The sequence below is a fragment of the Aspergillus multicolor genome (genome assembly GCF_047715735.1).
Source record: "Aspergillus multicolor strain CBS 133.54 unplaced genomic scaffold BDW74scaffold_32, whole genome shotgun sequence".
NCBI lineage: Eukaryota > Fungi > Ascomycota > Eurotiomycetes > Eurotiales > Aspergillaceae > Aspergillus > Aspergillus multicolor.
Genome location: NW_027395983.1, coordinates 174,900 through 196,714, shown reverse-complemented (window position 1 = coordinate 196,714; position 21,815 = coordinate 174,900). Strand labels below are relative to the sequence as shown.

The 21,815-nt window shown below is 53.5% G+C and overlaps 10 protein-coding genes across 10 annotated transcripts; 5 read left to right on the top strand and 5 right to left on the bottom strand.

The window, feature by feature from the left end:
* Positions 1 to 1,443: 1,443 nt before the first annotated feature.
* On the bottom strand, positions 1,444 to 2,064 carry BDW74DRAFT_182043 (uncharacterized protein; the record flags this gene model as incomplete). Its single annotated transcript, XM_073730163.1, has 1 exon — positions 1,444 to 2,064. The coding sequence occupies one exon, from the start codon at positions 2,062 to 2,064 to the stop codon at positions 1,444 to 1,446; it is 621 nt and encodes a 206-aa protein (XP_073579916.1).
* A 28-nt stretch (positions 2,065 to 2,092) lies between these two features.
* Positions 2,093 to 3,818, bottom strand: BDW74DRAFT_187845 (uncharacterized protein; the record flags this gene model as incomplete). The annotated part of the gene is made up of 4 exons (XM_073731584.1): positions 2,093 to 2,254; positions 2,340 to 2,749; positions 2,811 to 3,204; positions 3,321 to 3,818. 4 exons carry the CDS (start codon positions 3,816 to 3,818, stop codon positions 2,093 to 2,095), a joined length of 1,464 nt encoding a protein of 487 aa, XP_073579915.1.
* Positions 3,819 to 5,016: 1,198 nt separating this feature from the next.
* Positions 5,017 to 6,154, bottom strand: BDW74DRAFT_187843 (zinc-dependent alcohol dehydrogenase family protein; the record flags this gene model as incomplete). Its single annotated transcript, XM_073731583.1, has 2 exons — positions 5,017 to 5,578; positions 5,641 to 6,154. 2 exons carry the CDS (start codon positions 6,152 to 6,154, stop codon positions 5,043 to 5,045), a joined length of 1,050 nt encoding a protein of 349 aa, XP_073579914.1. The 3' UTR covers positions 5,017 to 5,042.
* Positions 6,155 to 6,499: 345 nt separating this feature from the next.
* BDW74DRAFT_170344 (putative transcription factor) lies at positions 6,500 to 8,632 on the top strand (the record flags this gene model as incomplete). Its single annotated transcript, XM_073727158.1, has 2 exons — positions 6,500 to 8,309; positions 8,364 to 8,632. The coding sequence occupies 2 exons, from the start codon at positions 6,500 to 6,502 to the stop codon at positions 8,630 to 8,632; spliced, it is 2,079 nt and encodes a 692-aa protein (XP_073579913.1).
* A 626-nt stretch (positions 8,633 to 9,258) lies between these two features.
* BDW74DRAFT_187841 (FAD-binding oxidoreductase) lies at positions 9,259 to 11,103 on the top strand (the record flags this gene model as incomplete). Its single annotated transcript, XM_073731582.1, has 5 exons — positions 9,259 to 9,354; positions 9,422 to 9,854; positions 9,915 to 10,404; positions 10,462 to 10,685; positions 10,766 to 11,103. The coding sequence occupies 5 exons, from the start codon at positions 9,259 to 9,261 to the stop codon at positions 11,038 to 11,040; spliced, it is 1,518 nt and encodes a 505-aa protein (XP_073579912.1). The 3' UTR covers positions 11,041 to 11,103.
* A 1,366-nt stretch (positions 11,104 to 12,469) lies between these two features.
* Positions 12,470 to 14,005, top strand: BDW74DRAFT_182038 (uncharacterized protein; the record flags this gene model as incomplete). The annotated part of the gene is made up of 7 exons (XM_073730162.1): positions 12,470 to 12,671; positions 12,723 to 12,742; positions 12,811 to 12,844; positions 12,916 to 12,989; positions 13,048 to 13,418; positions 13,487 to 13,582; positions 13,672 to 14,005. The coding sequence occupies 7 exons, from the start codon at positions 12,470 to 12,472 to the stop codon at positions 14,003 to 14,005; spliced, it is 1,131 nt and encodes a 376-aa protein (XP_073579911.1).
* Positions 14,006 to 14,094: 89 nt separating this feature from the next.
* On the top strand, positions 14,095 to 16,277 carry BDW74DRAFT_187836 (LLM class flavin-dependent oxidoreductase). Its single transcript, XM_073731581.1, has one exon. It carries the CDS (start codon positions 14,435 to 14,437, stop codon positions 15,866 to 15,868), a length of 1,434 nt encoding a protein of 477 aa, XP_073579910.1. The 5' UTR covers positions 14,095 to 14,434; the 3' UTR covers positions 15,869 to 16,277.
* On the bottom strand, positions 15,840 to 16,559 carry BDW74DRAFT_160473 (uncharacterized protein). Its single transcript, XM_073725629.1, has 2 exons — positions 16,407 to 16,559; positions 15,840 to 16,325 (listed from the first exon to the last, which is right to left on the bottom strand). Exons 1-2 carry the CDS (start codon positions 16,503 to 16,505, stop codon positions 15,990 to 15,992), a joined length of 435 nt encoding a protein of 144 aa, XP_073579909.1. The 5' UTR covers positions 16,506 to 16,559; the 3' UTR covers positions 15,840 to 15,989.
* Positions 16,560 to 16,732: 173 nt separating this feature from the next.
* Positions 16,733 to 18,119, bottom strand: BDW74DRAFT_86669 (putative peroxisomal dehydratase). Its single transcript, XM_073733933.1, has 5 exons — positions 17,931 to 18,119; positions 17,830 to 17,878; positions 17,455 to 17,772; positions 17,282 to 17,375; positions 16,733 to 17,235 (listed from the first exon to the last, which is right to left on the bottom strand). The coding sequence occupies exons 1-5, from the start codon at positions 18,048 to 18,050 to the stop codon at positions 16,896 to 16,898; spliced, it is 921 nt and encodes a 306-aa protein (XP_073579908.1). The 5' UTR covers positions 18,051 to 18,119; the 3' UTR covers positions 16,733 to 16,895.
* Positions 18,120 to 20,247: 2,128 nt separating this feature from the next.
* Positions 20,248 to 21,643, top strand: BDW74DRAFT_86668 (peroxidase family protein). The gene is made up of 2 exons (XM_073733932.1): positions 20,248 to 20,991; positions 21,066 to 21,643. The coding sequence occupies exons 1-2, from the start codon at positions 20,573 to 20,575 to the stop codon at positions 21,478 to 21,480; spliced, it is 834 nt and encodes a 277-aa protein (XP_073579907.1). The 5' UTR covers positions 20,248 to 20,572; the 3' UTR covers positions 21,481 to 21,643.
* The last annotated feature ends 172 nt before the right edge of the window (positions 21,644 to 21,815 follow it).

Sequence of the window (21,815 nt, the reverse complement as noted above, 5' to 3'; positions counted from 1 at the left end):
CATGAGACTCATGGTCAGCTTCTTCATTCCAGAAGCACGCGCCAATATCAAGTTGCGTTAGCCTTGACTAATACTTCAAGAAGGTGTCGAGATTTTGGTGATCCAGAGCTTGTGTACGCGCCGCTTTTGAGGCTTTTGCTGTTGATCATTTAGCATCGACCCAAGGACCTATTGGTGCATTTTCAGTTGATATCTAAGCAGTCCTTCCTACATTAATCCCTTGTCTTTGTAGCGATTGCCCTTGAGAAACTCGGAGTCCATTGTGACCCAGTACTTGATCTTCTGCTGAGAGGTATCCCATCTTAAGTTTATCATACGCGTTCACTATGTGGCTTAAGTACGGCTGAGCGGACGGGAAGCCCTGTTCTCCACACCCTGTGGTCGTATGTGCTGGACTTGGTGGATCCATGGGCTAAGTTATACTTGGCCCACGGCCATAGCAGCTGTTATGGAAGATCAATGGCTCAGAGCGACCGCCATACAGTGCGAACCGACTAGATACATGTATGGGATGCTCAAGACAATGTGTTGGTGGCGGTACCTTGCACATAGATTCAAGGTTTGAGCTCTCGCCGTTAAGCCGGAGCACAGTGACAGTGACAGAACAGCAGTGATTTCCGATTACGTTGCATGCATGGCCACGCCCGCCCTCGCCGTCGAGGTGATAATGTCAAATGAGCAACAGATTTTCTTATAGTCATAGCGTTAGGTACCTTCTCAAGAGCCCCCCAATGCGGTACAATAGCCCTTCTGCTTGCCCCTGCCCTCAGTGAGGGCAGTAGAATTATTCTTCTTCCTACCTAATGCTGAAGCCCCCCCGCCAGCAACAATGTGATAAAGATGTCGTAGAATACGTGTATAGGCTACAGGAAGTGCGATTTAGAAAAGTTGCATTAGGGCATGAAGAGCGATGGGTGGCTGTGGTTGTTAAATCAGTAAACTTGGCGCCTCGGATGCTCGGGTGGGGTGCCATTACCTTAGTTGCGTTTAATCTAGCAATAATTCTAGAGTCAAGGTATATTACCGAAATAATATCATGCGCTCCAAGGCGTCTAATTAATATTCAGCTCACTTAGTGTCTACCTACTCTAGTTCATACTAAATACCCTGGTATAAATCGGCAAGAAACGCTACGAATGGCATGTATCTCGCATCCCAGGCCGCTATGATAAAAGAAACTAATCAACAAGAATGCAAGTCTTCCTAATATACTTCTTTATGACCATGTTATACTATCGAAGACTGGATTGGCGGCGGGGTAGGTATGAATAATATGGTAAGATGCATGTGGTAACCCGATATTGCTGTTATTAACAAGGTGGTTGCTACATACTACCAGTACCTAGGTACGCATGGGAGTCACTAGAACTACAAAGCTGCGGGCAGGTGAATGCATGAAACCATTATAGTTGAGGCCGAGAAGCTTACTATGGTTAACCTGGGCTAAATCCAAACATCAAGGGTAGAAATATCCAGGCGGGACTCCATTTCACCACCACCTGCAAGGTGCAGAACATGCTTACTACGGTTCGGATTGGGATTTAGCTCCGCCTCCGTCTCTTTCTCCAGCAAAGCCCCCTCGTCCAGCCCGACTTTGCGCCCGTTGATCTTCAGCACGGGCTGATCGCCCGCCTCGAAGACCATCTCCGTCGGCCACAGCCACAGCTGGACCTCCAGCCTCACCACCTCACCGGACGACCTTCCCCACATTATCGTGCGACAGCGTTCTCCATGTCTTGCCGGATTTCGCGGGCGCTGCGAGGCGCGCAGGACGCCGCTGGGGCCCCGGTAGCGGAAGATTGTGTCTGTCGTGGCCTTCTGCACGACTTTGGATGTTGAGGTGGGTCCGGATGGCGGTCGCATTGGGCTGGAGATACAGCGAGTCAAGAACTGCAGAGGGCAGGTGCCATGGGATGCATGTGGGAGGTCGGAGAAGGGCGTACGGTGTTCCAAGGTTGAGGATGGCGGGTTTATTGAATGGAAGATGGTACCACCGCGCGCACTGGGCACTGATGGTGTGTCTCCACGCCCTTTACCGGTTACCAAGAGTATTCCAACATCCATTCTGACCTCATACCATACCATTAGATAGTCACGACCACACTCCACTACCACTAGCCTCCTCAAGCTCCCTGCACGCCGTCTCGGGCAGCAAAACACCCGCCCACAACGCGCCCAAGAGCGCCATTGCCGCAAAGAACCAAAACGTCCCATTGGGACGCAGGGCAGTATCCAGCATCATCGAGGGAACGGCCTGACAAAAAGAAAAAAAAAATCGACACTTATTATCAGAAAGCCGCAACGTTAACCTACTATATGGTTAAAAATGATGTACATACCTTGGTCAACGCAAATCGATTGGCATAGTGCACGCACATGAGCAGACTCGTCCCGAGCGTCCGCACGGATGAGGGCAGGGTCTCTGCGTTCAGCAGGTACTGCACCGTGTTCCAGCCGAACGCGTAGCCGATGCCGGCTGTGTAGATGCAGCCAATTGCGACGACCGCGGCGCCCGTGTCGGATGATCTGGAGGACTCGGGCACAGTGAGATAGATCGCGATATACAACAACGCAAGCAGCTGGATGGTGATTCCCACGATCAAAGAGCGTTTCCGCCCAATGCGGTCGATAAAGAAGACGGCGCACAGGAGCGCGGCGATGAGCTTAATGACGCCGAGGAATGTGGTGCTAAGGAGCTTTGCGCGCGTGGAGGCAAGGCCAAGGAGGGAGAAGAATTTGGGGGCGTATGCTGGTTGTGGTGAGCTTGCTGGCTTTATACAATAAGGGAAAAACAAAGAGAAAGGGAATACTTGTGATTGCATTCATGCCAGACCACTGGCTTAGGAGCTGTGCCGCGAGGAGGAAGGCCATGCGGGCACGGTTCGCAGGCTGTCCGAAGAGGCGTTTCCAAGGCGCAAGAAATGTCCGCGGCTGCTGATGCTGTTCGGATGCGAGCTCAGCTTGCATCATCTGAATCTCGTGGGTGATTGCCGGGTTGTCCAAGGGCAATTGACGCAGGCGACACAGAGCCTCTATCGCTTGCTCTGGGCGCTGCGCCTTGCACATATACCGGGGACTATCGACGCAGCCAAACGAGATTAGGAGCAGAAGGCCGGCCACGATAATCTGGCTGCTTTGCGGGAGTATCCACTGCCGGCTGCTGTGCTTGGGCTGATGGATTGAGGCACCATAGCCGGCTGAGTACTACAAATAGGAAGGTAAGTGTCAGGCTACCTAGGTCCCCGCGGCAAACAGACAGACAAGATCCTGAATCATCTCCCGTCTAGATGGGAAAGAAAAGAATAACAAGCTCGACTTACCCCAATCACCAACCCGATATATTCTGACACCGAGAATATCCCCACGAACATCCCCCTATGGCGGGCCGGCGCCACCTCAGCCAGATACGTGGGCGCCACGATCCCGGCCTGCCCTATGCCCACCCCCATAATGAATCGGCCGGCAGTCAGGCATGGCTGCGATCCCGCCGACGTAATCACGATGACGACCCCAACTATCCACAGCGTGCAGAACTGCCGCATGGTCCAGAGAGGGCCAATTCGGTCGCTGCATAGGTACGCAATCCAGGCGCCAGGCAGGCTGCCGAGATGAACCATGGATGTTATTGTCGATAGCCGGTTGGCTGCTTGAGATGCGCTGAGGCTACTCGAGTCGAGGCCGTATTCGCGGATGAATGATGGGAGGGTGACCGTTGTGGCGATCAGGCCCTCGTCGAGACCTTTGGCGGAGCCTAGCAGGCCGAACGCTAGGGCCGCGCAGAGAAGGGGGGCGCTGATACGGTGATTTGGTTGTTGCATGTTCTCTTGGACTTGAGACTGGGAGCCATTTGGTGCATTCACGGTCATTCCCCGAGACTTGTGGTGCATGCGCTACATTATTTGAGAGCTGGAGGTCGAAGCTTTGAATGGTTATGACGGAATCTCGATACGGCTGTTGGTCCGGCTGGTGGACCTGGCTGGAATCTGGCTGCCTGGGAAAATTCGCTCTTTCTTGCTCAATCAATTTTGGGTATGGATTTGCCTTAGACTGTTTGCTCTTCGTGCCTTCGAGCACATGAGGAGCAATGGAAACCAGATAATTTGTGCAGGCCGGCGGCACCTTTAAGGCACCTTGGGGTCCATATCTGTGGTTCATAATATTAGCAAAGAAATATCTCGGGGGTCAATAACCACTGATTCAAGTCCCGAAAGTCCGTAATCACAGGGGCTGGGATAGGTCGGCTTAAAAGCCCAGCCCACATGGTCAGCCCTATAGGGCAGGCCAAACTCCACCATTGAAAAGCTTAATAGGCACCAGCATTCCTGGGTCCGCATTGCTGATGAATATGTAGTAGCCTCGACACCCTATTGGAGAAAAATGGATGCTACCGCTACGCTGACGAAGGTAAGGGAATCCCCCGCCATTCGCATTGTTCTTAGGGAAGAAGTGATCAGTGCGTGGTCCGAGGGTACCATAGGATTTAGGTAGCTATAATGGTTCCGACTGTGGGAGTTACTTTCCGTCAGGCTCCAACATATCCAACTCCGCACCGGTTGAAGATGTGGCAGCTGTGATTTTTCTTACAATATATCCATGGCTAGGCCTTCCAGCCAGTAACGTAGCATTAGGCACGGGCTCCCAGACAATCCCTGCATTTAACAGGAACTCGTAAGGCTAGCAAACCTTCCTTGTGTCCTGACCATCGACAACCGCCCGGGAAATATGATTAATTTTCCAGCACGCCCCACGGCACCAGCAACAAGGCGATGAGACCACTGGGGAGAGTCTGCAGGGGATGAAGTAGATGCGGTGGATATGAGAGCTGAAGGGACCAATGAGTTGATCAAAATAAGAGATAAGCTTGCAACTGCATAGGTACCACGCCCTCCCCAAAGATTCCTATTAACAGATGCATAATCATCAATATGCAGAGTACACTATAATGTCATGGCTATCCCCAGTGTCATCCTGATCTATATACACTAAATACAATAATGCCCAGGTGGACTCTCCGAACAACGCACCCCAATAAGACGACATACCTAATGAACAAGAATGCAGATCTTCCCAACATGCTTCCCCCCAGCAAGAGCATCATACGCCTTGATAACCTCCTCCCTACTAAACCCAAACTCCCGATCAATCTGGAACCGCAACTTCCTCCTCGCCACAAAGGCCACCAAGTCTTCCAGCATACACCGCGGCCCAACCTGGATGCCGCGGATCATCGCCTCCTTGCCGAGTGCCAGTAGAGGGATATCTGGTGCAGGACCACTGGCAGGATCAAACTTCGCCAGGTACCCGATCACCGTGATGGTTCCGCCGCGCGCAATAGCCGCGAGACTCCGCTCGATGGTACCAGCGCCCCCAATCTCGATGATGTGGTCGACGCCCTTGCCACCTGTGAGCTTGACGGCTTCGGCGGCCCAGTCGGGCGTCGTCGTGTAGTTTATGCAGTGGTCGGGGGCGAATTTTTCCTGCACCATGCGGAGCTTGTCGTTGCTGGATGAGGTCACGATTGTGGTTGCTCCGGCTGCTTTGGCGAGGACGAGGGCTGTCATGGATGTGCCTCCAGTGCCTGTAACAAGAAGCACCTTAGCAATCTATGTGTAGGTAATTCATAGGGAGATGACAACACACCTTGAACAAGAACCGTCTGCCCCGGAATCAACCTATTATTCCCAAAAAGCGCATTCCAAGCCGTGACGCCCGTACAAACCAGGGTCGCCAGCTCGCTAAAAGACTGCGGAGCTTCAACCGGGACCTTGGCAACAGCCGATGCCGGACGGACGATATACTGTGCCATCACACCGTCCAGGCCACCACCCGCTTGAGTAGCGATGGGGTGCTTGGACGGCCCGTACAGCCTGTTCAGGTCAAAGGTGGTGACGACTCGATCGCCGTTGGTGAAGTCGACGACCCCGTCGCCGACTTGGACGATCTCGCCGGCTGCGTCGGAGCCCGGCATGAGGTTGTCTTTGATGGGGAAGGGGTACTGCGAGGTTGCGATTTGGCAGTCCCGTGAGTTGAGCGAGATGGCGCGGACTTTGATTAAGACTTCATGGGTAGATGGGACCGGGATGGGTTCTTGATAGGATGTAAGGTCCCCGAAGGAGGTTCGGGTTGGGAAGCGGAAGACGGTTTGCTGGGACATGGTGGGCTGCTAGGGTTGCTGAGGCTTGGATAGAAGATGAGATGTTGATGATTTTTTACGAAAGATAGAGTAAGGTCCTCCTCTTATAACATTCAGATCTCTAAGCGTTACCTGTAATCCCATCCCACCGCCACAGAGCCCATAGTACCATACATTACCAATCAATGGCAGTTAGGGCTCCTTCCCTGAATGTTCAGTGATCCGCACTTTCCCATTGGCCCGTTCCTTCCCACAGCCTCCGACCCGTGCTTTCCCATTGGTCGATCCTTCCTCCCTTAGAAAATCTCTTTTGTCCACTCACTCCTCTTCTTCGCTACAACCCATTCGTTACAATAACTCTCCAGAATGGCTGACCTTACCTCGTCCTCATCACTGTCACGGGGAACACCTCTTGCTGCCCGCCGTCGCAGAATCGCCAACGCCTGCGACTCTTGTCGCGAGCACCGCATACGCTGTGAGGCCGCCTCCCCGTGCCCTCCCTGCGCGGCCAACAACCTCCCTTGTCGTCGATCTCGCCCAGTGACTACTCGAAGGTCGCTCAAGAAGACAAGTCAGGCACAAAACACAAATGGAGCAGACAACCAGCTCTCTCGCCAGCACTTTGGAGATCTTACTCCCGTTAGTAACAATGAACCGGCAGAAGCTTCAGCTCCTTCGCCGTCGCCATCGGCAAATGTTGCATGGACTTCACACAAGACAGATTCCATCCTGGGGTTCATTGCCCGTCTTAACTCATTTTGCTCTGGAGTTTCGCAGCTGTCCCCCGGCAATCCAGCGAGCAGTGTAAATCAACTTCCTCTAGACCAGATCTCGCCCTTCCCTTCTCGTGTCCCAGAGGGAACGCCTGATGCGCAATGCGACCTGTCGCCCACTCAGGTCCAGCATGTGATGAGAGTATTCTGGCATCGCCTTCGACCACTCATGCCGATTGTGGAGTGGAAGGATTTGGACCTCGCTTGCTCTAGCCAGCATACCCCTTTACAGGATGCCATCACAGCAGTCACTTTACATTACATCCATTGCGCCGGCCTTCACTTCAAGCTAGTCGGTCTCAACTGGCCAGAGTTTCGAACCAGCCCGAGGCAGCTGCCCGTTGGTATGCCATACTTTCAGCGCTGTCTCACTGCCGTGACCCAGCTCTCCACATTTGCCGGGCCTTCCCTATCCGTCATCCAATGCTACTGCTACTTGACAGTCTATCTCCTCGATCTGGGACACCACCAGGCGGCGTATAACATGCTCGGCCTTGCTCTGCGCATCGCACAGTCCCTCAACTACTTAGATGCACGACATCGCGGGCAGCAGGTGTGCCAGCTATTCCGGCGTCTGTGGTGGACCTTGATCCACCTCGATTTCCGCTGCTCAAGATACGTGGGCAAGCCAGTCACTATTAACATAGAAGACTTGCTGTATCTAAGGCCTAATAGAGAGCCGCAGGATGTGCATCTATCGAATGGCCTGCTGTATCATACCGAGTCTATCCGCTTGACAGCCGCTGCTCTAGTTGTGAACGAGGCCATAGGTCACCGTTCATTCCTCGATGGAGCGACCAGTACCATGGAGCTGGAAGAACAAGCAGAGACTCTGACAAACCACCTTCACCATATTGAAGAGTGGCGCAAGGAGCTTCCCCAAGACCCATCCTTCGCAAACATCAACTTTGGCACACCTGAACCTGAATCCTCCCAGCTCAGCAACCTCACCACCCAGCCACCAACACTCACCATCCTAAGCACGCTCCTTCACCTACAATACCACAACACCTTGATGGCCCAGTACCGCGTCTTCATCCAGTTCCCCACATCCCAATCCCCTATCCAAGACTCACACCCCATAGCCAACGCTCATGCCGCGACTGCCCTGACGCACGCAATGGCCATGGTCAAGACCACACACAACCGCATGGGCCTCACCGATGCTCTTCACGGCCTCTCAGAGCTCTATCAGTACCAGTGGAACGCAGCCATCACGATCGTCGGGTTCTTACTTGCGTATCCCTTCTCTTACCGCTGCACAGCTGCAAGAGAACACCTACGCCTCGCCCTGGAGATCTTCGACGCAGCGGGGAGAGAGAATTCTGCTGCCTCTCGATCTGCATTCTTAACGAGAGGATTATGCGGGAAGGCTGATGCGCTAATCCAGATACTCCGTGTTGGTGGCAATGACGGTGGCCGTCAAGCTCGGGGTCCAACTGTCCCCGTCTCAACAGAGTTGATGGACAGCTCGCCGTCTACGCCACAGAGACAAGAAACCGGCTTGAGTTCCAGCTCTACGTACCCTGCCGTTGATACACAGGCACTTGTAGGTGACGGAGGGATACCCGAACTAGATGTGCTTCCTGACGAGGATGGAGGGGAACTCTGGCCTTGGGCAGACTTCATTGACCTGGAATCTTGGCCCAACTACTGCGATGAGGTTAGTGAGGCATTTCTGGATCCGGCTGCTTTCATGGATGGAGCCGCGTTTGGAAGCCTGTAAGGGACTTAATGACCGCCGAAGCGATCATACTCTTCGATGTGTTGTCGATATGAAACGAGGTACGTAACAGGAAGATTTGTTGTACACTTTTGAGTTATGCATATCAATCTCGACACTCGCGTTTGATATTTCAAGGCTTACGAGCACACGTCAAGCAGTTCATGATCTCAATAACGGCCTAAGATTCGACAAGTCTCCAGCCGATAAACCCTTTTAAGCCGTGTTAGGCTATCCTAGACGCCTTCATGCACCATGTTACCCATTCAAGGATAGCCCTGGTTGGTCCTCGACGGGATCGGCAATGTTGGGGGCGATGGCAGGGCCCCCACGCCTCCACTTGCCCCAATCTCATCTCACTGCTGGACAGACGAACCTGCGATCTCTGTGCCAAGGCCGCTTCTTATGCACAATGGCACTAGATCCGGTGTACTCTTACCCATTATGGTCTGGGTCGCTGTAATCAATCGCATTGTTGCGCCGCCCTTGCCGGAATTTCGTGTGGCGGCGCGAGGGGTTCGGCGTATCTCCGGCAGGCATAAAGGGCGTAGGAATCCGCTGAACTGTGAGACGGGTTGCGCGGCACTTTTCTGGAAATTTGCGGCATTATTATTGTCGATTGACCCGATATGAGGCTCACAGCACCCGTAGCAGCGACGCTGCTCAGTCTCGCGCCAAAGTATGCCCTGGCAGAGAGTTCTGATTCATCCTCTGCCGATCAATGCGTAAGGCCTGCCCATTCGCTGCCCCCTCGAATGCGGAAAACAAACTGATTTAAGACTCTCGTTACAGTGCGCCGCCCTCTCCAGCAGCTCCATTGGCGACAAAGTCATCTACCCCGGCGACGCAGCCTACCACACATCCGTGACCTCGTACTGGGCCGTGAACGTGCAGCTTGAGCCCACCTGTATCGTGCAGCCTCACTCCGCCGACGATGTCTCAGCTGCTCTACAGACTCTTACGACTGCTGGTGGTGGGAACCCCTGCAAATTTGCTGTTCGCAGCGGAGGCCATATGACCTGGGCGGGCGCGAACAACATCGAGACCGGCGTGACGATCGACCTGTCGTTTATGAATAGCACGATATATGACAAGGAGGCTAAGGTTGCGTCTATCTTGCCTGGGTCGCGATGGGAGGCTGTCTACAAGACGCTGGAGGAGTATGATGTTGTTGTCCCTGGTGGGAGGACAGGACCTGTTGGGGTCGGTGGTTTCTTGCTTGGAGGTACGTCCACTCTCTTATAACTTGATCTTATGTGCATGGAGACTGATGATATGGATCCAGGCGGAAACTCCTTCCACGCCGCGCGTGTCGGCCTCGCCTGCGACAACATCGTCAACTACGAAGTCGTGCTGGCGAGCGGGCGCATCGTCAACGCCAACAACACCACAAACGTCGAGCTGTTCAAAGCGCTCAAAGGCGGATCGAACAACTTCGGCATCGTCACTAAGTACGACCTCAAGGCGATCGACAACGCCCACCTCTGGGGCGGGATCAACATCTTCGACAACGCGACCACCACCCGGCAGATCGATGCACTGGTCAACTTCATCGACAACATCGAGAACGATCCCTACGCTTCGTGGATTGGCTTGTGGCAGTATAACTCGACGACCGGACAGACGCTCATCAGCAGTCCGTGGGACTACACCAAGCCCGTGGCGAATCCCGCGGCGTTTGATGAGTTCGCGGCGATCCCGCGCATTCAAACCTCGAATCGCTTTGCGACGCTGTATAATCTTACCAGTGAGCTGCAGCAGGCTGCTGGATACCGGTCCGTCAACCCTAAAGCTTATCCGCAGGTCGTACCTAGCTAATGTCAAATGCACAGCGACGTCTTCCTAACAAGCACATACCTCAACAGTGCCGACGTCCTGCACAAAACGATTGAAATCCTCAACCAGAAGATCGAGACCGCGATCCCCCTCACCCAGGGCAAAGACTGGTCCATCATGGTCATCATCCAGCCCTGGCCCAAAATCTACTGGCAGCGGAATCAGAACAACGGGGTTGGCAATGTACTAGGCCTGGACCGGTTCGACGAGAATATGCTGCGTATGCACCAACCCATCCATTTCTCAGCGCATCCAGCCTGTCTTGTATTGCTTGTATGATAATACTAATGTGTGTATTAGAGGTCCTGTACGACTACTCCTGGACCAACGCAGCCGACGACGCTCTCTTCCAGCGTCTGTGCGAAGAAGCCATGGCCGAGCTGGACGAGTACGCCAAGTCCATCGACAAGTACAACGAGTACATCTACCTCAACTATGCGGATAAGACGCAGAATCCGCTGCGTGGGTATGGGGACGAGAATGTTGAGTTTATCCGACAGGTTGCGCAGCGCTATGATCCGGACGGGGTGTTTCAGAGGCAGGTTCCTGGGGGTTTTAAGGTTAGTGAGGCGTAGATTCGAAGTTGTATAGATATGATAGAGGGCGTATTCCAGGAAAGAGAAGGGTGGGATAGTGTTGGATAGCTGTTATAGATGCCTTGACTCGTGAGGTACTCAGTCAATTCGCTTCCCTCTCCGAATACTCCGTACCTTGTTCTTCCCTGCTCGCTTGCAAGCTCTAATCACCAACTCCAGGTGAGTCCGTGACAGCGTATTCCGCCCCGGTGGGGAGTCCATGCAGCTAACGCCGGGGAAGGCGCGAGGGATCCAGCGGCCCACTTGGTCTTGCTCCTCGCCTGGACAGTGCACCAGCATCGAAAGTTTCAAAAAATATCACCTCTCTCTCTCTCCAATACCGTATCGTCATGCAATAAGTCACTGGTGCACACCAAATAGCATATAGTCCCTTGAGCTCACCGTTAGTGCCGCAGTTGGCCATGAGGTCCTTCGCCTCACAATGGATATGGGTAAGCCAACGAAGGCACGAGGCATCGTGGGCCTGCCAACGCCCAGCACTGACACAAGTGGAGCCTTTATCCTCTAGCTCGTGATGGCCACCGCACGATCTATCCCTTTGCGAGATTCCGATGCCGATCGATGGGCGCCAGAGCCTCGATGAACTTGCCATCTCTGGCTTTGTCTCTGGCTTCTGGGCACAGGTTCTCGGCCGCGAAAGAAAATCAAATACCTGCGGACATCCCCTAGTGATCCACCACGGCCCTCTCCCATGTCCCGTCCCGGTGTCTCGCCGAAGTTAAGTCCACTCTGGCATTGGCCCACTGCGCGACCGGGGGCCCTTTGCACTGTAGCTTGATGACCAAGGCAAGGAAGGGCATGTTATCCTAGCGAGCAAGCACGGTAGATATGAATGCGTGTTTACAGAAATTGATGGCTCTAGCACGAGGTTAAAGATGGTGAGGTGCCAAGCTGATCGCAATTTCATGATTCAGGACAAAGCAATAAGCCCAGGCTCCTTAAAAATGCATGACAAACAGTTTCCACATCGCCAGGCCTGAAACAGCAGTGACAGGGGTTCAGATCCTGTCAAGGCTTCTAGATGCTCCCGGCGAACTTTGATTTTTTGGGGCTTCTCCACACATTGTGGTCTTCCTAATTCCGATGCTATTACCTCCTAGGTAGAAGTCTACGGAAGGGAAGAAGAAGAACTAAGGATTTAACTTATTCTGTGCACTCCATTCTGCGGTAGGTAAAGAGCTGGAGCACATTCCCTGGTCATACTCCTTCTGGAGGGCTGAGTAGCGATCGCCATTAATTTGCAATTCCGTTGATATTGCGATGTCTTCCCCGGCCTCTTGGGTCTTCTTGCCCAAACGCGAGTTCGCAGTTGGGGCAGCTCCAGGGTTTAGGGTATTTATGCATGGCCCTTGTCCAGTAATCTTGGACCTTGCGTCTTTGAGCCCGATCGTTCCTTTTATCTCACACCATGGCCGGAAATCAGGGAGCGGGCTTTCTAGGCGCAGTTCCTGTCCCTGAAGGCGAGACATATGACCCCGACTTCTCACAGCCGTGGCTATACAACGAGAGTCGGGCCATTGTTATTGCAGGCCTGATTTTCTCGACGCTTTCGCTGGCCTTGCGGGTGTTTACTAAGGCCACACTGCTTCATAAGTTTGGGTGGGATGATGGTCAGTTATCTCTCAAGCTCTTCTTCGCAAGCGACATGCTGACAGGAGCAGTGTCGATGATCGGAGCTTGGGTGTGTTGCTTACCTAGCATACTTGCTTCACGACATGGTTGGCTGGGCCACAAACTGACCAGTTGCAGCTCTTCGCCATTGCGACGCAAGCTCTTTGCCTCTGTAAGTTCACTCCTCGACCATGACCCTGCAAGTGAAACACCGACACCAGAGAACTGATATCCAATTTACAGACGGCTACTCCCACGGCGGAATCGGCCTCCACATCTGGAACATCACGCCGCAGATGTTCCTCGACTTTCAAAAAGTAACCTACCATATCCCACCCCCGACCCTACCGCTAACCTCCACCTAACTTGTATCAGGGCATCTTCGCCGCCGGAATCGTCTACGTCCCCTCCCTCGCTCTCGCCAAAGCCTCCCTAATAATCCTCTACTACCGCATCGTCGGCCAGCAACGACTCTACCGGTACGCGCTGTGCGCCATCGCAGCAGTCGTGATCGGGTACAGCATCGCCATCACATTCGCGCTGATATTTGCGTGCCGGCCCATCGCGAAGGCGTGGAATAGCGCCCTGGACGGAACGTGTATTGATCAGAATGGGCTGTATGCGGCGACGGCCGTCACAAATACGGTTACGGATGTTGCGCTTATTCTGGTCGCGATCCCCGTTGTTTGGGGGCTGCATATGCCGACGATTCAGAAGATTGGATTGTTTTTTGTGTTTGTTGTTGGGTGCGCGTGGGTGCTCATACCAGTATACCTCGTGGCGTTTGAAGGAAAGGCTGATGAGATCGCTACAGGACCGTGATCACGAGCATCATCCGCCTAGTAACCCTCTTCCCCTTCCTAAAGAGCACCGACAAGACCTATCGAGTTGCGTGGACAGATCTGTGGATGTACGTCTCTCCCGTGCCCTTGCCCGCCCTTAAACCCTACCACCCATGTCAGCGAGCCACAACTATCATAACTAACCCGACCGCACCAGCAACGTCGAAGCAAACTTCATCATAATTTGCGCGTGCCTCCCGTTTCTCCGGCACTTCCTCCGCCGGTACGCGCCAAAACTCATCGGCGAGGGATCCTCCGCAGGCCGGTACTTCAAGAGCTACGCGTACACTGCTGGCGGCAGCACGACGCGGTCGTGGCGCCGACGGCCGGAGCATACCGTGCTGCGGGATGAGATTGAGCTGGCGGGGAACGGGAGTGGTGTGAGGATTATGAAGGAGATAAAGTGGGATGTTACGGAGGAGAGGCGTGAGGGGACCGGGTCGTTGGAGGGGGCAGGAGAGAGGGATTGGGTGCCGGGCTTGGGGGTGTGAGGTCTTTCTGCCTTTCCATTCATTGAATTATACTGTGCGTGTTGTTGCATATTTAAAGAGTTGTTTTTTACTTAATGTTGAGTAATAATGCTGCATTGCAAGATACCCCAGCTAGGGTACCCTACCCATCACGCCGTTGCGGAGACCTATTGCGTGCAGCGGGCATCCGGCCGAGAAAAACCTTGGAGACTTGGAGACAGCAAGGTACACAGCGTGCTCAGCTCGGCCGCCGAGTCCGTCAAGAACCTCCTCAGCCATTGAGGTGTCACAATTCTCCAAGATGGCGTGCTACCCGCGGACGATGGCGCAGCAGATTAACCACCACCATAAAAGAGCTCCCAGCTACCCCTCCATCGTTTACCCCTCAACCCTCACTCACCCTCTACACAATATACCAAGAAGGAAGAGACAACAGAGAAATAGCCCAAAATGGCAGAAAAGAAACAAATAATCCTCAACGCCTTCGTCATGAACACGCCCGCGCACATGGCGCCCGGCCAATGGCGGCACCCACGCAACAGAACCGCCGACTACACAAAGCTGTCCTTCTGGACGGATCTTGCGAAGCTTCTCGACTCCGCCGGCTTCCACGCAATGTTCATCGCCGACACACTGGGCCCCTACGACGTCTACAAGGGTCCCGCGAACGTCGTGCCCGCATTAGCTTCGGGAGCACAGTACCCCGTCAACGACCCCATGTACCTCGTGCCCTCCATGGCAAGCGTAACCAAGAACCTGATCTTCGGTGTAACGGCGAGTCTAACGTACGAAGCGCCGTACTCGCTGGCTAGACGACTAAGCACAGTCGATCATCTGTCTGAGGGGCGGGTTGCATGGAATATCGTGACGAGTTACCTCGACTCCGCGGCGCGGAATTTCGGTCTAGACGAGCAGATCCCGCACGATGAGCGGTACGCGCGCGCGCACGAGTACATGGAGGTGCTGTATAAGCTGTGGGAGGGGAGTTTCCGGGACGACGCCGTGATCAAAGACAGATCCAGCGGAGTGTACATCTCCCCCGACGCAGTACGTCAGATCCATCATAAGGGGAAGTACTTCAAAGTGCCTGGCCCACACTTCTGCGAGCCGAGTCCGCAGCGCACGCCGTTCCTGTTCCAGGCTGGTGTGAGTGAAGCGGGGAACGGGTTTGGCGGGAAGCACGGGGAGGCGATTTTTGTTGCGGGGCAGACGCCTGAGGGGGTACGGAGCACGGTCGAGAATATTCGCAAGGTGGCAGAGAGCGAGGGAAGGGATCCAGCTCATATCAAGGTCATCGTGGGGATCACGCTGATTGTTGCGGCGACCGACGAAGAGGCGTATGCGAAGCGCGAGGAGTATCTACAGTATGCGGACCATGAAGGGGTGTTGGCGCTGTTTGGGGGGTGGACCGGTATAGATCTAGCCAAGTACGATGACGACGCGGATTTCCGGTTTGCGGACGAGACCAGGGTCGCGAGTATCGTGAAGCGCTGGGCGTCCAGTGTGCCGGGCACAGCGAATTTGCCCTGGACGAAGCGGCGGATTGTCGAGTTTTTGAGTGTCGGCGGGATTCAGACGAAGATTATCGGCAGTGGGAAGACGGTTGCGGATGAGCTGCAGCGGTGGATGGAGGTTTCCGGGGTGGATGGGTTTAATATTGCGCATATTGTGAATCCCGGGAGTTTTGAGGATGTGGTTGAGTTCCTGCTGCCGGAGTTGAGAGCCAGAGGGCTGTTTAGGGAGAAGGTTGAGAAGGAGGGGGCTACGGCGAGGGAGACGTACCTGGGGGTTGGGCAGGTCAGGCTGCCGGAAGATCATCCGGGGAGTTTTTACAAGTGGAGGGCTGGGGAGGAGATTCCTAAGTATCAAGCCGAGTCTGCATGAGTGTTTGATAGGATACCATATCAGTGTATACATATTCCATCATTGCCGTATCTGCATGAGCATTATCAAAACCTTCCCATAATATCATACCAACAATATTGATCAAGCCACATGGTCCCATCTAATACCTCCTTCGCGACTGCGCAATGACAATTCCAAGTCCCATTCCACAAAGAATTGCTGAGATGATGCCCAATGTAACCATGGCACAGACGAACCGCTCATTGCGCATCCGCTGCTGTCGTGTCAAGAACCCGTCGCAGACCTCGCAGTGTGTATGTGGCTGGAACGTGCTAGGATGCGGGAGTGTGTCGATGCGGCAGCCAGTTCGACCTAGAGCATTGGTAAGGTGCGGTTGGGGACCTCCAGGAAGCGGACGCGGATAGCCATGCTGGTGTTGTTGTTCTTCGTCGGGAATGCGGGCGGGATCAGGGTCAGTGGAAGAGATGGAGGAGTACTGGTAAGATGCGTTGGTTAGCAATCAAGCTCTCGTTGTTGGCGAATATATATTGGTGGATTTCATGCTGGAGGAACATACGCCATTAGGGTTATCCGGCTCTCTCGCCTGGGCCTCGATGGCATCGAGCTCCTCGTAGGGAGGGGCGCTGTCGGGTGTCTTGGTTGGCAGTCCGAGCATGTTGCTGGTATATCTTTTAAGTATGTATTGCCTTGAGATTAATTTAGAATCTCAGTTCTCCTGCGGCTGTTGCAGGCTGTGTTTATGTCAAGTCAGAATCATGGTTGCCTGTTGCGATGCAGGTGGATGCTAAGGCTCAGCCACGAAGGATTAGGGGCTCGCAATATCTGACAGCCAATGCTTTGAATGACCTTGTTTTCAGCTCCGGGAGAGTACTGCGTTTTCCACGAGAGGATGGATTGCTATTCGTGGGTTTGTAAGGACTGTGCACCGTCACTATGGTCGTAGGGAGGGACATAGCCAGAACAAATACAAATGCACCAGCCCAAGTCCCATTCATAACAACACTCAAAAAGCCAAGTCTCATCCCAATACATTGAGTGAAAAGCACTACAACTTCGCACCCCCGCTAACTTTAATCAAAGCCCGTCCATTGCTAAGCACAACCGCCCCCGTCTGATTCTTCGTCACGAAACGAATCTCCTCGAATCCCTCAACAACATCGCCCGTGCGCCAGAGCTCCGTAGTCAGCTTATCGCCGGGCTTAACCGGCGACGCAAAGCGCGCCTGGAACTCGCGGAAGTTGGCCGGGTCGCTGTTCCCAAAGGCTTCCAGCACAATATGCGCGGCGGAGTTCCAGCTAAACAGGCCGTGGATGATGATCCCACCGAAACCCATCGTCTGACCGGGTTCGGGGGTTGCGTGCAGGGGGTTGTAGTCGCCGTTTAAACTGGTCTTGTTAGAGATGTACTTAGAGGTTAAGAGGGGTGGCTTACCGGTAGAGCTGCGCTGTCTCCGTGGTAGTCTGGATCTCACGGACGGCATCGGGCTTGCGGTCTTTGGGAGGGGGATAGTTGGGTGTTGCAGGTCCTACACAATACAATAAGTCAGGAACTCATCCTCTCAGTCTCCAATTCACAGAAGAAAAGTAAAAGTGTAAGGTGCATACCCTTCGGCCCACCCCACCCCCCCTGCCCAACATAAAACGCACTGCCTACAACACTACAATAGACCTCGCCGCTCTCCTTATCCACGACCGTCTGCTCCGTCTCCACAACGGACGCCTTGCCCTTGTCGTACACGCCCACGACCTTATTGCGCAGCTCGAATTTGCGCCCGGCGCTGGTTGTCGGGAGCTGTTTGAAGACCGTGATCTTGCGCTGCCCGTCGACGACGCGCTTCGGGTCGAAGGCTGGCACGCCGGGAATGGGCGAGGATTTGGAGCGCGCGTAGAAGTCTGTTACTTCTTGGTCGGTGAGTTTGAATGCTGTTGTTGGGATTAGTCAGGTTGGTCTCCGTGGGAAAGGGGTGGGTGTTGGCTTACGGAGGATGATTGGGTAAGTAGGGAAGACAGCGAAGTTGGGGTGTAGTTCCTATTGAGTTTTGTCAGGATTCCGACCGTGATTTGTTTGGTTCTAAGCATACAAAAAGAAAGTGCAGCTCGTTGGAGGTGGCGCCGATGCTGTTGGCGAAGAGGAGGACGTCGCGCTTCAGCCAGGAGACCTCCTTGGCGGGGAATTCGTGGCCTGCGCCTGGACTGGACATGATGCAATTCCTTAAAGTCCGGAATTACGGAGTCAATTGTGGATAATAGATGTAGATGATAGATGACAGCTGGAGTTGGAGATGGAGAGAGTTATATGCGGGGATCAACAGCCTCGGCTCAGCTGTGGGGAGCTCCGGCCGGCTCGCCGAGTACCGAAGAATAATCACTTGGCAATAGCAGGAAGAGCTGCTGGATGATACGGAGTTGGGTGAGTGGGTAGCTGATATGGTAGCCGCTCAAAGTATAGTATATTTCAATTGATCAACGTTGTAATGTCATGACTTCGCAACAATGTTTTGGTAGAGGTGTTTTTGACATGTACAAAAGGCGTGCTGAGTCAGATGCATAAATGTCCTGTCAAGCTTATGTACATACTGGACGTCATCACGTGCTTGCCGACAAATGCCTTACTCTGCTCTCTGCTCTTTAGACAGCAGCATGTTAAGTCAATGGCTGTCTGGAAAACGGATTCACTTTGCTTTTATACACTGGAGCTGCATTCTGGCCGTCAAAGCGGCCAGCGCCTGGATCATACCGTGGTTTCCTGGATGATGTGTAACGAGCTCTCCATGCACTGTCATGGGAAAATATATATTTCTGTCGTTTAGCGAATGAAAGCAGAAGAATGCCAGAATTGCTAAATAACTATAAGCCCATATCTGACGATTCATATTCCTGACTGACAAACATGCAGCACAAATGATTGTAGTTTCCTGACATCTCCTTTAGAATAGACATTGCGTCTTGGTTGGAGTCAAGCAATTGTCATGGGAAGAACAATGACATCAGCACGCCATTCTAGTCCTCCGTCAGCACTAGCCCAGTAACATCGGCGACGACATCGCCTACTTAATCACCTAAGAATTAGGAGCGTATTGGTTAGCCCCCTCTTTATGACTGGCCGTTGAATCAGATCATCAGTTGACCGGACGTAGGTAGAAGAGTAGAGATATACTACTGTTTACGCACTAGAAGAGACTCCTAGTAGACACGTCGGGACAACGAGCAAAGACGACTCAAGGTAAATTATGATAGGGTTGGGCGAGAGACACATGAATGAGCATGGATTAGAAGTCTTGAGCTGATGCTACTGCTGCCCAACAAAGTGCCATTACCAGGAACCTATGGTAGCAGAGAGCCAGGCATTCCTCACCGCAATGCTCATCTTACCTGGGCTCGTATACAATCCAAAATCACAGTGCTCTAAATGACAAGGAGCGGTTGCGGGGCCGCAGGGCGGTAGATTACATGCCGGATACGGGATGGCTGAGGTCACCAAGATCCAGAGTTCTTTGTTTACAAGAGACCCCGGTGCAGATCGCGGCTGGCTGACGCCGCGCGTTCCCTTGGCCATGTTGATCTTGGAGGCTAGAGCCCACGGATACGGGTTGATTCCGACGGGATCGGCCGACTTAGAGAGATATGATTCTGATAGATAAACGCAGTGGATACTGTTGCTGGACGGGCATGTGCCAGGAGGATAGCTCTGGAGCTTTGATCGTCTGAGCGAGGCGATCGTAAGATAAGGAGGGGGGCCAGCTAGCGTGGGTCGCACTGCCCAAAGTCCGGGGAGGGGAAGGAATCTACTTGGGGAGTATCATCCATCTACGGCCATTGATAGCAAATGGAAACTCTGGAACAGGGCATGCCAAAGAAAGAATCTAGGTATCGGATGGAAGAATGAAGCATCGCAGAACGTCCAAGGATCAGGAAGGTTAGCCTGCCCTAAAGCCGAAACTCAAAGTATACTTGGGTCGCACAGCATAAAGAGCATAAAGAGCTTAAGCTTCCGTATAACTCGCTGCGGCATATATGACAAATGCTGCACTGCCAACCGTACGAAGAGAATTTGAAATCGAGTCTGAGCCCGAATCTCAAATACTGCGACCAGCGAGAGCACTTACCTAGCGGTAGCGGTGTGAGCCGTGTGTCACCGTGAACCGTGCAAACGAAGACCATCTAAAAGCAAAGCAAAAGCAAATGAGAAATCCTGCAGTGCATCCGTGATCTATCCACAGATAAGATCTAACCACATTCATGCCGCCTGTCCGGCCCAAGGCCCTGGAACGAGCACTCGGGCCAATTAAACGATGTGGGCCCACTGACAAATTCCCCTCGCACGCTCTCTGGTCCCCTGTCGATCATATACACCGAGAGTAACCAATCAGGGGAATTGGCCGGAGAGCAGAATCAATAGTCCAACCTTAGCACGCCCGCAACAGGCAAGTGCGTAATGTTGGCGGTGCGATTGGATAAGTTGTATGGAGTTAGGTCTGTGATATTCAGGTTCGCTGACTTTGTCTTTCATATCATGGTAGTGGGTTAGCTATGGTAGTAGTGGGGATGCAACGGGCCTGGGGGATATCCATATAAGGGCTGCGTCCCCAGCGGTTACACAAGCTTGACTCTCCAGGCTTTATCACCATCTAAGTGTACGCTCTTTACTGTATTTCTCGCTTTTGCTTAGATCCACGCTCTTTACTAGACACACCACACACAACAAAAACAGACAGCAGACACAATGAAGCTCACAACCTCCCTCCTCACCCTCGCAACCGCGACCGGGCTCTCCTCCGCCCTCAGCATCGACCTCAGTCTCGCCGGCCTCGCCCGCCCCCTCCTACACAACAGCCGCATCCCCATCTCGTCATCAACCTCCAAAGCCGAAAACCCACACGCCTGGATCGCCGGCGGCCCAACGGACGCCCGCAGCCCCTGCCCCATGATGAACACGCTCGCAAACCACGGGTACATCCACCGCGACGGGCGAAACATCACGCGCGAGGGGCTGGCGGACGGACTGGTGCAGAGCATCAACTTTTCCCAGGAATTGGCGGACAGCATGTTCGATTTGATTCTGTCGATGGATCCGAGCGCGACGGACTTTGATCTGGATATGTTGAATGCTCACAATGTGGGGGAGCATGATGCGTCGCTTAGGTACTTCCATTCCCTCCCGAATGCCATATGGAAAGGGGATAAATAGAGAGAGAGACTAATGTGTACGGGTGTAGTCGACTCGACGCCTACTTCGGCAACAACCACGCCTTCAACCCCTCTGTCTTCGCGCAATCAACATCCTACTGGACACAGTCCACCGTCACAGCGCAAATGCTCGCGAACAGCAAAGTCGCGCGGCAGATCCACTCCAAGGCATTCAATCCGACCTACACGTACCCCGAATCCGTCGAGACAACGTCCCACACCGAAACTGGCTTCCCGATCCTGGCGTTCGGCGATATCGAGAAGGGGACTGTGGCCAAGGCGGTTGTGGAGTACTGGTTCCAGAACGAGCGTCTGCCTACTGAGGCGGGTTGGACAGTCCGTGAGGAGCCCGTCACGGCGCAGCAGATGGGCGCTGTGAGCCAGATGATTGCGGATGCGGTTAGTCTTGTTACGAAGACGAAGACGAAGGGGGAGAATCAGTGATTGCAAGGAGCGCCTAGGTTGTTATGGAAGGGAACGGTGATGGATGGGGGAGGCTATGAATCTGCTCTGCGTCGGGATGGGACTTTGTTCACAGTAGTAGCTCGCGTTTAATATATGACATGTCATTCTTTTCTTCTGAGCTGGGTCAGACCTAAGAATTGTAAACCGTAGATCTGTCAAGGGAGTGGTTAACTATGTTTTCGAGCTATAAGATCGTCACATATAAGGTAGGTACCTACCTAGACCCCGAGAGAACCACCGGGGTGCTGAACTGGAGCCTGGAGGGGTACCCGACCGCCGAAGACAAGGCTTCTCGAACAGCAACGGGTCAAACT